The 17,926-nt window shown below is 41.3% G+C and overlaps 1 protein-coding gene across 1 annotated transcript; it reads right to left on the reverse strand.

Annotated features, from left to right (window-relative positions):
• Positions 1 to 2,016: 2,016 nt before the first annotated feature.
• foxq1.L (forkhead box Q1 L homeolog) lies at positions 2,017 to 5,091 on the reverse strand. Its single transcript, XM_018267737.2, has one exon. It carries the CDS (start codon positions 4,685 to 4,687, stop codon positions 3,386 to 3,388), a length of 1,302 nt encoding a protein of 433 aa, XP_018123226.1. The 5' UTR covers positions 4,688 to 5,091; the 3' UTR covers positions 2,017 to 3,385.
• Between the last annotated feature and the right edge of the window lie 12,835 nt (positions 5,092 to 17,926).

Genomic DNA, 17,926 nt, shown 5'->3' on the forward strand with positions numbered 1-17,926 from the left:
CTGCCTTGTTAGTTTTCTGAGCAGAGGCATTATGAATAGTCTGCAGTAGCACTTATACCTGTATTGCTGTAAGGTATGTAGGCCTTAGTGAATGCAAGCAATATATCAGCTCATATATAAAACAATAATCTGACAGAAAATATTCTGTGCATACAAATGATCCCTTTATAAATAAATGCTAACAATATTTGTAATAATTATAATTCCCTGGTTGATTTTGTATTCCTTCCCTTTATTTTCTCCTCTAATTGATCATTTAGGTCTAGGTGATCACTAGAATTGTGTTCTATTAAGGCTAAGGATATGTGCAGTACATATGTTTGTTTTTATATTTCCTCAGCCTTAGGCAAGTTTGGATCAGTCTATATGATGACAGCATATACATTCATCAGTCATAATGAACATTCAGTCTGATAGATTACCATATTGTAGGAAAACATTGGTGCATTCTCCAATAAACTATATAAACATGTGTTGATAGTACTGTATATTCTCTATTATAAGAGACACTTGCAATGTGCTATTAGTGACAGGCTGCAGGAATCAATAACGTAACTTTTTACATCAACTTCTGAACTATGATCACCTTCCAAATGCTATTCCGAGCTTCATAATCCAGAAAATTTGGAGAGGTACTGGCTGCAGACATGTGGAATGAGTGTTAATTTTTTAGCATGTATAAACACATGATGCCTTGTTATGAAAGCAAGCAGTTGATTACTGAGCTTTAAATGAGCATAATTGAGCGTTATTGTATAATTGTCTCACATGAAAGGTACAATATATGCAGGGTCTACTTTTGTAACAGGAACACCATTTAACTATAACAGCATCTCTTGAAGTCCTTAAAGCTTCTTAAAATGTGCCATCTACAGGTTCAGGGTTTGTATTGTGGCTACAAACTGACTTACTTGCATTTCCATGCTATATAAGGTGTGGCAGCCACAGATAAATTGCCAGTGAGTTTGATCCATGTCAGGAGGTATTAACATAACTCAGAAAACACATTTTCACATTCTCTTTTACAAGTTACCTGAATTAATCGATCCCATCAGTTGCGTAGCTACAGAGGAAGCAGACACTGTGGCTGCAGGGGGCCCCAGGAGGTATAAGGGGCCCCAATCAGGCCCTGATTTCAATATATATTGATAAAACAGAACAAACTCTGGATAGTTGGGGGGGGACTAAAATTAATTTGTTGTGGGGCTCAATAACCTCTAGTTACACCACTGTATCCCATGGAGTATCAACAGGCAACCCAACCTCCCTGCACACTCCTTGGGCAATTTTTATTCAACCCCTGTTGATGATGGGGTCAATAAAATTAAAAAAGTGTGATCACTGAAACTCAACAAAATGATCTTTGTGCAAAAAGACCCCTTGCTGTATCAATTAAAAGCCTCCAAAAGGACATTTAAGAACAAAAGTTTCTATATATTAGAATCTTGCAGAATGCATAGTAGCAAGTTGCACCCCCTTATAGCCTTTAATTTGTAAATATTTATTTGTTTACTTTCTTGGGAATCTAACAACATATGAAGAGTTTGCACTTTATTTTAATTGCTTCAAATGGAAAAGTCTCCTTTATTTTTTATATTTATTTAAGTAGTTTTACTATAGGAGTTCTGTTTCATAGATCCGAGTGGCATCCTATGCTAAAAACTATTTGTAGTAGTTAAAAAAAGGTCAGTGTTTATGTATTTTGTGTGAGCATACACATACTGTATATCTCAGATCAGCACACGTGTGGGTGTTCAGTCAGATTTGTGGTTACATTTGAGTAAAGATAAAAAGCAGTGGGATCACTGAGTTGACAGCTACGTTTTACATGTCTGCTCTCTTGCAAGGTGAGCAGTTGCCTTATAGTGTAATCAGATCTGTTTCTTTCAACATTCACAGTGAGCTGCTTTTATGATTTCTCACGCACATCACATACTTTTCATGTTATGAAGTTGATGGAATTCCCTTCAACCATCACAAAGCCTACTGCTGAATCACCACAAACGTCACACTCCGAAAACCTTTTTTTTCCCAACAATTTTATTTTAAAATAAGCAGTATAGCACAGTTCAATAAAATACACATATAAAAACACAAATACAAAAAGACAAAAATCTGCTCAATGTTGGCAGTGTTTATGCATTTTTTTTCTGAAATACAAAATCTTGTCAGTAATTAATCTATACTCTAGCTCGATTCGAGCTTTTATATATATTTTTAAAGATTTAATTTGGGCCACAATCAATAAGTAGCCATCTGTCATTAAAGATTGCTTTATAAAAACTATAAATAATTTAAGACACAGACAGTTTGCTTTAATCATTTTTGGCACAGAAATGCCTGTGTCTACAGTAGAAATGACCTGGGATTGTGTGAATCTCTCACTATATTGGAACAGTGCAATACAGTATACATAGAGAATAGTCCTAAAATAGCATGCCTACTTGATACAGTAGGCACTGTACTTGGCATTTCAAGAATGGCAGAAAAAAACACCTGAAATATATAAATGTTAAACTAAAAGTAACAACCAGGAAAACTGGCTGAAGTCGAGGTAATTTTATGCTGTGGGAATTTCAAGAAATTGCATTATAAATCCTTAACCTCTTAAAATATTTCTAGAATAGGCACAAATACCCTGTATTACATCACAAAAATATAAAGAAAGCTGATATATTGTATATCTTTTTTTTTTTTTTTTTAAGGAAAAAGTGCAGTTAAAGGTAATTTTCACACCTCTAGGAAAGAAGAAATAGACCAGTGCAGAGTTTGTGGCACAGCCACACTAATAGGATACAAGGAGTACTATAGATCTGTGTTTTTTTTGAAGGACACTGCTATGATTACATTAACAGTTCAGTGCAACTCTAGATCAGGCATAGGGAACCTCCAGCACATCAGTTGTTGCATAGTAACAACACCTAAATTGACTTTACAAACTGAGCAGGAAAGATGCTGGGGGTTGTACTTCAATAGCTGGGTTGCCAAGGATTGCTTGTCCGTTATCTGGATCCATTGGCGATTCTCAAGCCTGTTCTTTGGATCAGCTAAAAGTACAAGTTTTCTATATACCTTCACAGGGGATGTTGTTGGCAAATATCAGTTGGATTGGCTATACAAAGAAATCATCCTGGCAGTGAAATCAATCATGAATGAGTGTCTATTAAGAAGTATACACATGCCAGTCTGAAATGGTGTCAGTAACATTGCATAATAACAGCCAAATAAGGTAACATATTTTCCCCCTCTTGTATTACCAGTATACATACAGTGGAAATTCTGTCACAACACTCCTATTTGAAAAAAGGCACTTACATTGACAAAGGCAAGAGCAGGTTTTAGAGGGTGCTACAAACTAACATATACCTTCCCCCTCCCTTCATTGTCATGCTAGCAATGTCTCATGTCGATAAGGATGATAGGCACCTGCAGTACGCAGGGTGCGCAAGAGCTCAGGGTTCCCTAGATGTTCTGAGAGAGTCTTGGTAGGTGAGAAAAGATGGGGGTGGTGGGAAGGAGTACGATGAGACAACTGATCATCTCTTGGGTCTGGTGACAAATGCCCCTCACTCCTGTGATCCATTAGCAGTAGCAAGGCTTCAGGCTTGCAGTATCTGTAGAGTTGTAAGTGCAAGGAGGATGCATTGCTAGCAAGGGGGCTAATAGGGTACAAAGCAGATGGGGCAGCCAATGCAGTGGATGGGGTATAAGGTACAATAGGATAAGAAGGAGCAGAGGAGAGAGAATGCAGCAAAGCACCTGTTGGCCACAGAATCCTTCCACTTAATGATCTTGGATCTGGTTCACTTTCTCTCCTCTGGAAAGGTTTACTCAAGATACTTTCAATTGCAAAGGAGCTGGAGAACTTGGTCCCTGAGCTGGTTTCTCTGGTAGACCTGCTGGAGGAGGAGTTTGTAGAAGATGATGGTGGTGCTGAAGGTGACATGATCAGCCGGCTTGATGAGGGAGAAGAGCTTTGGCTTGTTTTTGTTGGGTTCATCATTTGGTGCTGCTGTTCTGCAAGTCCTTGCAGATCCTGCTCTTTGAGGCACTTGGTGACCCTGTTCAGTCGCTTCCTTCTGCGTCTGAAGACCCCGTCTGCAAAGGTGTACTCACTGTTTGGGTTCAGCATCCAGTAATTATCTTTGCCCCAAGGTCGGGATGGGTCCCGTAGAACTTTGACGAAACAGTCATTGAGGGAAAGATTGTGTCGCACAGAGTTCCTCCAGCCAGTGTAGCTGCCCCTGAAGAAGGGGAATTTCTTCATCAGATAGTCATTGATCTCTGCAAGTGTCAGGCGCCCACTGGCTGAGTCCTTAATAGCCATGGCTATGAGTGCGATGTAAGAGTAGGGGGGCTTGGGTCGGCGGGTGTAAGTCTTTGCTTTGCCCCCTTCTACAATCTGTACTCTGCATTGGTCAGAAGCATCTCCCGACCCCACATTTCTCTCTGAGTTGACCTCCTCTTCTTCCACTACATCATCTTCATCCCCCACAAGGCTACCGGTGTCAGTGTCCATTTCGGAATCTCTGGGACAGAGGGCATGATTCGGGCTGTTGGCTACAAAGTCCCCGTCTGACCCCAGTTCGTCTCCACGACTCGAGAGAGGCGACGCCAAACTACCCTCCTGGTCACTAGGACACACCTTGTCTACAAAGCCTGTGCGTGTAAACACCTCCAGGTTCATCCCGGACAGGGCTGTGCGGCTGCCCCCCGGCCTGTCAGCTCCACTTGTCAGATCCAGTATAGCGACTGGGCTGCTCCTTCTCTTGTCAGCTCCACTCGCGGCAGGATCCAGTCTCGCTGCTCTGCTGATTCTGCAGTCTCTGTCAGCTCTACCTGTTGGTTCCAGGCTTGCGGCTGTCTGCTTGTTTGCTTCAGCGCAGTGTGTCAGCTCCACTCAGTGAGAAGTCACTCCCCAGAGCATTGGGGTGTCTCGCAGTCTCTGTCCCGCTCTCAGAGATCAGTCGGCATTGGCTCAGCACCTTGTCAGAGGGGCAGAGGCTTGTCAGCGGGACTCTTGTTAAGGGATGCCGGGTCCCTTCAGTCTGAGGATGTCCTTGTTTTGCTATGTACTCGCGCTAGACTTCCATTCGCCAGCGCCTATTATAGAAGCAAGAGAGGTGGGAGGAGACGTGCAACTCACCTACTTTATCTCCAGCAAATCACAGACACCCAGTCACCTCCAGGGAGGAGGGAGCGTAGGTAGTGTGACTACAATTAGGCATATGAATTACTATCAAACATCTGTCCGCGTGTCCTTACAGCACTAGTGCCCCCGCCCCTGGGTATCTGCACCGACAGACATGGCTCCGAGCAGGTGTATCCAAGTGCAAGTCCACTAGTGCTGCAATTAGGACGCAACCATTTGCACGTTAGTGTCTCCTTTCTAACAATCACTTGCTCTGTCTCAGCCGCAATGCATCTTCCATGCTTTTCTTGGCTATTCTGACACTCTACTTGGTTCGGGTAAATCCTTCTAAGAGTAAGGGACATAGATCATGGGCTTTAAATGTCTGTCACTTACTGTGCCTTTCATACTGCCAGGACGTTTCACCAAATTGCAACATCATCCGAATATTTTCCCCATCTATGTTTTCAGTTCTCAATAATTGTTCTATTTTGAGTACAGACACACACATTTCTCTCTCTCTCTCTCTCTCTCTCTCTCTCTCTATATATTTTTTTATGAGCTTGTACAGATATATGTATGGCTAACAGCTAGTCAGGCTGCTTATTATAAGAGCTTTATGATGCTAATGATATATTTTGCTACTGTAAGGCAGTGCAGTCACATATATGAAGACAAACATTGCTTTAATCTTTGCAAGTGCTTAAGTGTCCCATCGCTTTCAGTATATTATACCCCCTGTCAGTAGTCTGGCTAGCTTTCCTATCCTTCCTGCCTTTGTTTTCAGTGGCAATGGATATGGCTATATCTTTGAATCTAACTTTGATGTTTATTTTATTACCTTTCCAGCATTTGTGTTAAAATTGATACACATTGTGTCTCATCTGCACTCATAAGCCTTTAAAGTATTTTTCAAACGTAGATAAACATGTTGGAGATTTGTGCCAGAACTTCTATGGCAGCAGTCTGTGACTCTGTGCATCAAAGGATCCCCTTGCTAGGTACTGCAACTGGACATCTCTATAGCCCATATGGATTCAGATAGGGGATGTTAGTTCTCAACTAGCTGGGAAGTATAGTGGAGAGAACGAATCTACATCTGCATTTAGATCAGATCTCTGTGCTGCAGGCACAATGTTTGATTTTCTGTGATTTTGTAACTTACCTGCGTAATGCATTCAGGGCTGAATCATCTCAGCATCTATTTAGCTCTGTCTCACACACTTACATACTCACATATCTCTACACACTTATCTAATACTCATGGTTGCCTATGCACTTACAACACTCTCTCAACACGCAGAAACACCAACATACACAAACTTATACACCCAAATGTAATTCGCTCTATCTCCCTCTCTGTCAGACACACAAATGAACACACATCCCTATGCTATATACTTACCTCTCTATTGTTCTTTCAAAGACACACACTTACAAACTAACATGGGCATATTTATAAAGTTGTGTAAAATTGTGGGGTTAGTATATAAGTACGTGCTAGCTGGAAAAATATTTTGTAAGAGTTAGGAGAATTTCTTGTTTTCCTGAATCTGTATTCTACAACCAAAATATTGGCATTAAGATTTATTGCTGTCAGACGTTATTATTCTAATTAAAAGTTGGCCTGTCAGCCTATCTAAATTCATACAGAGTAAATATTAGATTGTTTCCTGAACTTGTTCCATTGAGTTATATGGTTGCATCTAGTGATGAGCAAAAGATTTTGGCATGTACAGATCTGCTGCAAAGTTCCGGATTTCATGGGCAGCAAAAATTTTTTCACTGCGCGACAAAACAAAAATGGAGCGTAACCAAAAAAAAGACATGCAACAAATGCATACATCATTTTATCCTTCCCCAATCCTTGCACATCAACCAAAGGGATCTGAGCTGTCCCACTGTCTATATAAGGACAAACACATAAATATATTGTTCATTCATTTTAATGTGGGGTACAAAGCACTTAGATATTATCTGTTAGTGGTCAGATTTACTATCAGTAGTGCTTGTGTTTGTAAGCAACATAGTGTAGTAGTAGATACCATTACCAGTTGAGGTAATGTCAAAAATCACAGACATGTTTTTAAGAAATTAGCAACATGGGAGCCTTTTCTGTTGAAAAATCAGTTGTTGCCTAGTGGATAGGTGGTCCTCTAACAATGTAGGGTGTGTAGCAGTATGCTGAGCAAAAATGCATGTGATTTTGCCTTCCCTTCCCCCCACTACGACTTCATAAATACCACTTTTACTATTTTCCTTTTTTTGCTGTAAAAACATTTACTAGCATTTATGAATACAGCACTTATCCCACCCTACCTTTGCCTTTCACACACCCTTGCATACTTATATATCTCATACAGAAGCACGCAAACTCACAGATACACCTGTGCACACTCATCTTTCCCTTGCAAACACACTTACTTATCTTTCTTTCTCTCTACTTCTCACAAACACACACACACATGTACACCCTTACAACTCCCTCTACCAGCCATCTAGGTGCCTATCTATCTATCTATCTATCTATCTATCTATCTATCTATCTATCTATCTATCTATCTATCTATCAATCAAATTTACTCTGTCTTACACAGTACCTTTTAAACACACTTTGGTATTAAATAAAATAATCATGTAAAGTTACCAGAAATGTAATACTGTGAGCTTGGTGGCACAGTATGTCCAGAATATTTGCACAATATCTTTAGCACACCATGCTGCTACTGATCACTTACTCTAGTACTTAAGAGTAAACATGTTTTGTTTGATACAGTCCCCATGCATTTGGATCCCTTGCTTTTGTGTCCCACAGAGTAATGCTATTGTTTGTAGCAGGTAAGTGTGTTTACCATTGTCTTTGTAAGGAGCTAATTCATCATGTGGAGCTTTCTGCTGCAGGAAGTAATTGTGCCCACTGTGTTATCAGACTGCCAGCCAGGCAGAGCAACAACATCTATACTGCCACTCACAGCTAGCAGGATGCCTCTTGGAGCGAACAGGTAATCACTGACCAATCCTGCTTGACCAAAGGATGTTGTTGAAACACAAGAGCTTTGTCTAGACACCTGGAGAAGTCTGTAAGCGTTGGGCTTGTTTATACAATTGAGCAGCAGTGGTTTGAACATAGCTTTTTCATGTCTAGCTGCAGGCTGGAAATGACTTCCAAGGAATGAGGAAGGTAAAAAGAATAAGCAGCCAATGCTTGCCTTGGATAACTAGGCTCAAACCTAACATAAAATCACTTACGGGGTATCCTCTGGCTTAACTTGCACACACAACATTAACTGATTCTAATGCATTCAACTAAAATTAGTTTAAAACTCAGCAGCACATTTGATGGAACATTAAAGCAGATACTTCAGTCACTCCACAGATATACAGAACAGATTCCTGCATTCCTTGGCTGTTACTTTTTGCCTAAAACCATTGCTGTGTGTATGGTCTGTTTACACAGTACTGCTGAAGGATTGCAAAGTACAGCTTTACAGCAGAACTCCCACAGTTTTCACAGAAATTAATTTGGAATCATATTTTGTCACATTTATTATTATTTATTTATTAATGTGTTCTTTTGTTTCCGTGGAAGCTCAATAAGCCCAGAGCTGGCGTGCAGAACAGATAAAAGTATTCCACTTAAATACATAAACTGGCCTGAGGGAAACATTTTTTCTCTCAACAATTAGGCAGCAAAAGCAAAATAAACTGTTGAACATGTCTTTCCATGTTACAGTATCACACAGGCAGGGCAATGAAATGAAAATCATATAATATTGCACAATTTAGAACCAAATGAACCACTAAAAGTGTCTGGGCCTCACTGTGCCTGATCCTGCTGCAACGTGGCATTATAGTCCATAGATTATGGACATATGGACATATCACAACATAATTAAAAAATCTCCCTTGAAAGTAATTAAATAGCTATTTACAACTTAGGTGCCAATTACAAATCGGAGAAGGGTCTCGGGTCACAAAGAAGGATACAACTTAAATACAACTTATATACATAAACTTGTTTGACATGGCAGCACTGGAGTGCATTGCCCAGGAGGCAGCATGCTATATCACATATAGCATGCTCTGTATCTTATATTCTAAATAATATCACTGTAAAACCACTATAACTGGGGGCACGCATTCTTATCACAGAATATTGCTGTGTATTATATTTTATATTATGGTTTCTTGCCATAAAGCAAGACAGTGCTGCAGTTTATTTATTTTTGCCTAAAGACATCTGATCTGGATCTGGATTTTCATGTCATGCACATAATCCTGGTATTATGCTACATACACACTAAATGCTACAGGTAACTAGAAAAGCAGCAAGAAGTGTATTGTTATTAGTTACAACCTGGTGGGTCTCTCTTCTAATGCGCTATTTCTGGCTTCTGAAGCAACAAGCTCTACTTGCTGCTAACATGAGCAAATGGGTTTTATCTCTTAATATTTACCATTGCCCCTAACAACCTTCCCCTTATTTCTAGACATACGTGTACTTCAATGTCTTAAATCCACTTTTAAGAAAATTCTTTAAATGTTTGTCATGAATTTGACAGCAATGTTATTTTGCCTTGAACTGTCTTTAAAGTATGCAAATCATGTTGCAGGCAATTATATACGATTATATAAGATGTTTAAGCAGCATGACATATAGGCAATAACATTGCTTAGACATTACACGCTAGAATTGCCCCCTGAGCAATGCATTCAGTTCTCAAGAACAGGGACAGAAATGTTATGAAAGTTCATGTCTACTTATTATTTAGAATGCATACTGTATTCTTGCTCAGTTACTCTTAATGTTTTCTCAGTATCAACATCTGGAGTTTTTCTACTTATTTGCTTTCCATTTACCTAGAACTTTTACCTAATGCAGTGCAGCACTTTCACTTTAAGAAATGTTTACTCTTTTTTTAACTCCAAAATAATATTCAAGATACATAATTTCATTCAATCGTGGAATTTTTGTAGCTAACATATTTCCTCCACATTTACGTTTGTTTTATGGTCTATACCAAAGGACAGTTCAAGACAAAAGTACCATTTTTTACATTGTTTGCTACATTGTATAGAATGTTTATTGCTCTAGTCCCTAGTATGGGAGTCATATACTTTTTATGTTTTTCATTTTGGTGCAGTCGTGACCTACTGAATACTTCTCCCCTCATCCACTAAATGTCAGATAGTTTGTTTTACTGTGTTATTTGGGGATGCAACAAATCCAGAATTTGGTTACAGATTCGGTCAGGATTCAGCCTTTGTTTAGCAGGATTTGAATTCGGTAGAATTTAAGTACCTGGCCAAATAAAATCCTGAAAATCTTAAAATCATGTTTTTGTCACACAAAGAGGGAGGTAAACTTTTTTTTATCCACATGCTGTGGACACAGTTCTTTTTTGGTCCTCCTAGCCCTGATTTGCATATATATGTATAGTTAATGTTCCATATGTTAGAAAATGTATGGGGAACCGGTTACCCAAAATTTTTTGCAGGCTATAACTCTGAAAAAAGGAAAAGACACCAGCATTTTTTGAACTTTGATGCTTTTTCCACTCAGAATATGATGTAAGTAACAGAAGATTGAGGAAGATCTATGCACTGCAGTGCACTTCGCCTGGTCTGAGCTGGCGAAAGCAAGTCCTGGGGCGGTAATGCTGGTGAATTGTCGTCAGCATTTGACACTTCACCCTTTAGTAAATCTGCCTCTTGGCCACAGCTTTGAGTCTTGTTTGTTACTTATGTCCTCATATCTTTGAATGGGTTGTAATAGGTTATAAATAACATTCTATCTATCTATCTATTATATATATATATATATATATATATATATATACAAAGACTATATTAAACTGAATGAAAAGGCATTTATCAGGTCAATTTATTTAAAAATTTATATCTATTGCATCATTGTCCAGTGAACCATTTCATATACTTTTTCTATTCTCTTTTTTAGTAAAGAGATATGTAGGGTTTATTATTTTCAGGTTATGTTCCTCTTTGACCTAGGAATGAGGGTGTGTGGTTATTTTATTCATACTGTATTGTCTGAAAATACCATTTCATGTGGCCTATTTATTGGCGCCTTAAGGGTCAATACAGTTTAGGATCACACCTTTAATGGTTGTTAACAGATATGAAATTTGAACATATACTGGACATCTACGAGGAAATGAATTTTCACTGGAATGCCTTACTTTCTGATATTTCTTATATAATTAAGTACAAACTTTTGGCCTGAATATGGGGAATACAATGTAACAGTATTGTACAACAGCACCTGTAATGCTATATCCTTACAGTTCAAGCACCGGAGGCCTGCTGCACTCTGTATGGCATTTATAGATTTCTAGCTTTACAAACTCTCAAAAATCACTGATTTACTTGTAAAACAGACAAATGTTAGTATGTAATGTGTGCAAAGTCAGTGGAAAAACTCCATGCACATCGAGATTTTGGCTACGTTACTAAATTACATGCTCCTCATTTAAATGAGCAGTAATAACTGGACTTCTTTTTCTGCCTTTTGGAAAAATTGCAGGACTTGTAGGTTCTGGTGTGATTTTATATTCCTAGTTTGTTCACGCTATGTTTTATTGGATGTTTTTATGCTGTTGTTATTGTTATCTTGGCACAAATGAAGGTATTTTCTGAAGAGAAATGCCAATTGTAGAAGAAGAGCTGCCATTTTGCCTGGCTAATGTTGGACAGCTGTTTACCAGACACAGCTACACAAAAAATCTTGGCTTTGTGGGAAAGCTAGCCATAGATGTTGAGATTTTTAAAAGATCAGATCCTGATCGTGAGACCACGATCTTCTCAGAACGATCGTACGATCGTACGAATCTACCATCAACTAAAAAGACCAATTTACCAGGAAAACAAAGGGGAGCTGCCTGCTTGGCCCTGCAAACATAGATAGATTGCACTGGGACCGACAAAGATTTTTTGACCTGGCCGATCAATTTCCCGACAGATGTCGGCCAAAAAATCGTAAGATGTACGATCGTTCGAATACCACTAACCGCACGATAATTTCGAAGGATTGGTCGGGCTTCCCTAAAATCGGTCGTTCGGCAAGAAGAATCGTTGCGTCTATGGGGACCTTAAGATGAAGGACTCCAGTGTCCTTTGAGATTGCTACATAGATATCAAGTGGCCCTTCCCTTTTGTGTATGTTGGGAAAATAAAGGACTCACAAATAGCCTACACAATTTTAGACTCAATTATATTGATTTGTTAACACCAAAAAATCAAAGCATTTTAAAGAAATTAAAATATTATGTACTGTTGCTATGTAAAAGTAAAAGTTATGTGTTTGCTTTAGAAAGACAACTATAGTTTATGTAAACAGGCTTTTGTGTAGCTATGGGGGCAGCCATTCAAGCTAAAAAAAGAAGAAAAGGAGCATGCTACTGTATTTAGCAGATAACAGATAAGCTCTGTATTAGAATACAATGGGATTCCACAGAGAACATCTTGTATTTGCTAAGTATCCTATGCTTTGAATAGCTGCCCCCATGGCTACGGGGCAGCTTGTTTATATAAATTAGTGTTTTTGAAGCAAACACACCAGTTGTACCAGTGAAACAAAACAGTACATTATATTTTAATTGCTTTAAATCACTTTAATTTTTTGGTGTTACTCTTCCTTTAAAGTAAATAAATAGATTTGTCAAATACAAAGTAGTATTTACAGCAGCAGATATAAAAAAATTTGAACTGACAAAGGGCAAAGTGTATGACATGGTAGATGAGGGTAAATCATACACATAAGGGGCCATTTAGTACAAATGAAAGTGCAGGTGCAAAATGAATAACTTGCCATTCTCAAAGACATTTGTACCTATAAATGTTCTTTACAACATGCACCTAGTGCCAGTTCATTACCCAGTCTGATTTGGTGAATTGCTCACAGTTGTGCATAAGGTGCAAAGTACAGGTCCCACAGGTGTAAGGGCAGCCTGGAATTAAAAAGTCAAGCAAATTGTGCATGCTTTGGCTGACAGTTTATTCATCTATGCTTCTTTGTTGCAGACAGAATTGCCTGCATGCTCTGTTGCTGTGTGACAGGTTTTAATTAAGGGTTCCATTACTCACAGTACAACACACTACAGGAATTATGTAAACTATGCACATGCTTTGTACTGGCAAATATTCTGTACCCAAACATCCTCTTTTTCCAAAATCATAGCTTTCTTTTCAATGCCATTTAATAAAACTTTGGCCATGGTAGTGTAAGAAAAGTACAACTGTTGACACAAAAACTCCACCATTATGGAAGTTTATAATATTTAATATATTCTGAGCTTGACTTGAAAGAACTTTGAGTTTGTTATAAGATTAAATGCAAATGTATACATTTTTCTTAGTTTATGGAAGTGGTAACTCAGTGCTGAAATAATAAAAAATATGCTTTGTTCTTAGTTAATTTCATTCTTTGTAAGAAAGAGGGGAACATACAATCAATGATCAAAGGCCTGATGATGTCACAAGACAAGTCTGTCTGCATACAAACTTAATATGTAAGTAACAAAATTAGTGTCATGTGCAAGACTGGAGTGTACTACTTACCCTTTATTTACATACCGGCTTTTAACTTATTCACACGCTTAATGTACGGTGCAGAGGAGCATGGTGCAGGGCCTTTTCATCACTTGTTTTGTATTAGTTTTATATGTAATCTGTAAGTCTTTTGGACAAACCATATTCCACAGAGTTGAATAACTCTGTGGAATATGGTGGCACTTAATTTTTATGAATATCAAAAATTCAAGTTGCAGATATAGACATATATAATTATACATAGACATGGCTCCATAAACCAAAAAGATCATAGAAAAGAATCACAGTTATCATTATTTCTTAGGATGTTATGAAAAGATATGAAAATGTGTATTTTTTAAGTAAGCATGAAAATATGACCTCATGTATGAAATCACCCTTTAAAACTATTGGTGGTCCTATGCTTTTAAATGTGGGCGTTGGTTTGGGCAATCCCTCTCTCTTAAAAGCCTTTACTGGCGGGGGAGGATTCAGCCTTCAAATTGAAACCAATGCTCAGCACACACTGAACACAGGTAATGCTATTTTGCAGAGAAATTTTTCTTTTTAAAATAAGTTAGGGACCGCCATATGGGGTTTACCTTGACGTGGTATGGTGGCTTTTCAATTTTATGATCATAACTTTGGTAACTAAAAACCCCTGTTTTGTAAACATGCACTTGCATTTATACTGAATTATTTATGAGACAGGGGCCCAGGGAAGTGCATTGTAAGTAGCACTTCCATTTAGCCTTGAGTGCTCCCACAATTTTCCCTCGAATCAACAGAGAAACCTTCAAACACACGGGCCAATTATTAGGGCCAATTATTATCCATCGTCCCTAAGCTTCTTTTAAGCAGTACCCTCTTAGGATTTATACTAGTTTGCATGGTCAAAGATCCCTGTGAAACTAATGCTTATAAGTAGTATACATGGAAATGTTGAAGTAAGCCTTTCAGTAGTTGGATTTCCAACCTATGTGATATATAGCTTTGTACAAAAGTATGGCAACCGTGGTCAGTTTTTAAAAAAAAATATTTCTAAAAGTAAAAATAAGCCAACACAACCTCTGCTGGGGACAAAAATTTACTAAATACTTGAAGTCAGCACTTCACTTTAATTTTATATCAATGGTGCACATCATAGTGGTTACCTACCCAGATAAATCTAACATATATCAGTATAAAGTAATTTGAAAATAAAGACTAAGAAGAACACTATAGAGTACCATGAAAATAAGATGGATATAAGAGATTATAAAAATAAAAGATGCCTGTGTCAGGTATTTCTGGGATTCAAGCCAGGGACCTTTGGGTTTCTGGCTCAATGCTTTAACCATTTGGCCAGGTGAGCACCCTGTAGGGTTGCTTGCTATGTGCTGCCTGACCTCTGCAGTCCCAGCCCAGCTGCATCCTGTTTAGCCTCTACAGCTCCAACCCAGCTGCTGCCTAGTTGCAATCAGCCATCAGGACTGACTCTTCCCTATTTAAGGGCAGCACTTGGAACACTCCTTTCCAGAGTATTACATTGTTTCTCCCTAGTACTGCAGCAGCGCCCCTAACTAGGTAGTTCTAGCTCTTGCCCCTTTTCACTTATTCTTCCTTTCCTTTGTCTGCCTGTTCTTGTCTAGTCTTGTCTTGCTTTACCCATTCTTGTACCTTCCCAGCCCTGACCTTGATCTAACCCTTGCCTGTTATCATTTCCTTCTCCACCTTGTACCTTTCACTCACTTCATCTTGTACCAGCCTTGCCAGTTCCTGCTTCCTGACCTGCTTTGCCTTGTACCCTGTCTTGTTGCTTCTCCAGTCTCCCTCTCTTGCTATCCTGCTCCAGTCTCCCTCTCTTGCTATCCTGCTATCCAGTTTCCCTCTGCTCCAGTCTCCCTCTGCTATCTTACTATCCTGCTCCAGTCCTCTCCCGCTATCCAGACCTCTCCCACTATCCACTCTGGACTCCCTCTGCACTCTATCCCCAGTTTGATCTGATCTACGCCCGCACCATCCTGTCCCATCCAGTCTGTTCCTTTCCAGCCTAGTCCAGTCCTGATCTTCACCCTCTCCATCCTGTTCTGCTCTGCACCTGATCTAGACTGACTCTTCGCCCTCATCAACCTGTTCCTTCCTCCCCTATAAGTGTTCCCTAGGCACATACAGCTCCTGCCTCAAAGACTTGCCCTTTCCCTTTCAGTCTCCACAGCGCCCCCTACCTAATCCTTGACAGAATGCTCTGGCCACAAGAGTCTGCAAGGGTTGTTCCTGTGCCGTCTGAACTGATTCCCAAAAAGACTCAGTACTCTATTTTGACCCACAGATACTGTGATGGCTCCACAAGTAAAATTCCAATTTTCCTGGAGGAAGTTCTGCTCCTGTTCCAGAAAGAACATTTTTTGAATGCTTCCCCAGTTGAGCAAGTTTCTGAGATCATTTTCTTCCTGCTAGAAGGTAAAGCTCATTCCTGGCCCGAGAACTTACTGTGCAGTAAATCCCCTTTAATCTACAATACTGCTCAGTTTCTGCTGTCATTTCTAGATGAATTTGATCCAGTTCCAGGGCCGGCTATCCCTCCGCAGCCTGCCTCCATTCCCAGGCCTGCTACCCCTCAGCTGTCTGCCTCAGTTCCCGCGCCTGCTACCCCTCAGCTGTCTGCCTCAGTTCCTGGGCCTGCTAACCCTCAGCAACTGCTTCCCCAGCAGCCTCGGCTGCCTACAGCTCCAGAGGGGGTTTCCCAGCAGCCTCAGTTGCCTACAGCTCCGGAGGGGGTTTCCCAGCAGCCTCGGCTGCCTACAGCTCCAGAGGGGCCTTCCCAGCAGCCTCGGCTGCCTACAGCTCCAGAGGGGCCTTCCCAGCAGCCTCGGCTGCCTACAGCTCCAGAGGGGCCTTCCCAGCAGCCTCGGCTACCCACAGCTCCAGAGTGGCCTTCCCAGCAGCCTCCGCTACCCACAGCTCCAGAGGGGCCTTCCCAGCAGCCATCGCTGTCTTCAGCTCCAGAGCCAGCCCCCTAGCAGCTGCCTCCTGTGCTGGCTCCCCAGCAGCTGCCTCCTGTGCCGGCTCCCCAGCAGCTGCCTCCTGTACCGGTGCCGTGTCCTGTGCCCCCAGGAGGGGGGCTTCTGCCGTGTCCTGTGCCCCTAGGAGGGGGCTTCTGCCGTGTCCTATGCCCCTAGGAGGGGGGGCTTCTGCATGTCCTGTGCCCCCAGGAGGGGGGCTTCAGCCGTGTCCTGTGCCCCGAGGAGAGGGGCTTCTACCGTGTCTTAAAACAGTGACTGTAACAACTCAAAAAATAACGTCCAAAACCCAGGCACTCATGTGGAGGGCACCCGCGAGGGTGGAGTTGCCTGTACCATTGCCAGAACCCAAGGCACTCATGAAGGGGGCACCCGTGAGGGTGGAGTTGCCTATACTGCTGCCAAGTCCCAGGGCACCCGCTTGGGTGGCTCTGCCAAACACCTGGGCACCTGGGCGAGGGTGGCTCTTCCGAGTCCCAGAGCACCCGCCAGGGTGGCTCTTCTGAGTCCCAGAGCACCCACAAAGGTGGCTCTTCCGAGTCCCAGAGCACCCGCCAGGGTGGCCCTTCCGAGTTCCAGAGCACCCGCCATGGTGGCTCTACCGAGTATCACAGCTGGCTCTACCGAGTATCAGAGCTCCCACCAGGATGGCACTTCCGAGTCCCAGGGCACCCGCCAGGGTGGCTCTTCCGAGTTCCAGGGCACCCGCCAGCATGGCTCTGCTAAGTTCCAGGGCGGCTATGACTATAGCATTACCTCCTAGTTGGGCACCCATGTGGGTAGTTCTGCCCATAGCATTGTCAGTTCCCCAGGCGCATGAAAATATTGGTCACTGTGGCACCTGGAAGTCGCCTTGTGAGGGGGGGGATACTGTCAGGTATTGCTGGGAATTGAGCCAGGGACCTTTGGGTTTTTGGCTCGATGCCTTAACCATTTGGCCATGTGAGCAGCCTGTAGGGTTGCTCGCTATGTGTGCCTGGCCTCTGCAGTCCCAGCCCAGCTGCAGCCTGTTTAGCCTCTACAGCCCCAACCTAGCTGCTGCCTAGTTGCAATCAGCCATCAGGGCTGACTCTTCCCTATTTAAGGGCAGCACTTGGAACACTCCTTGCCAGAGCATTACATTGTTTCTCCCTAGTACTGCAGCAGCTCCCCTAACTAGGTAGTTCTAGCTCTTGCCCCATTTCCCTTATTCCTCCTTGCCTTTGTCTGCCTGTCCTTGTCTAGTCTTTTTGCTTCTCCAGTCTCC

The sequence above is a fragment of the Xenopus laevis genome, chromosome 6L (assembly GCF_017654675.1).
Source record: "Xenopus laevis strain J_2021 chromosome 6L, Xenopus_laevis_v10.1, whole genome shotgun sequence".
In the NCBI taxonomy this organism is placed as follows: domain Eukaryota; kingdom Metazoa; phylum Chordata; class Amphibia; order Anura; family Pipidae; genus Xenopus; species Xenopus laevis.

Coding starts and splice junctions, on each gene's coding strand:
- foxq1.L (XM_018267737.2), bottom strand. CDS start 4,687: ATGAACCTGGAGGTGTTTACACGCACAGGCTTTGTAGACAAGGTGTGT.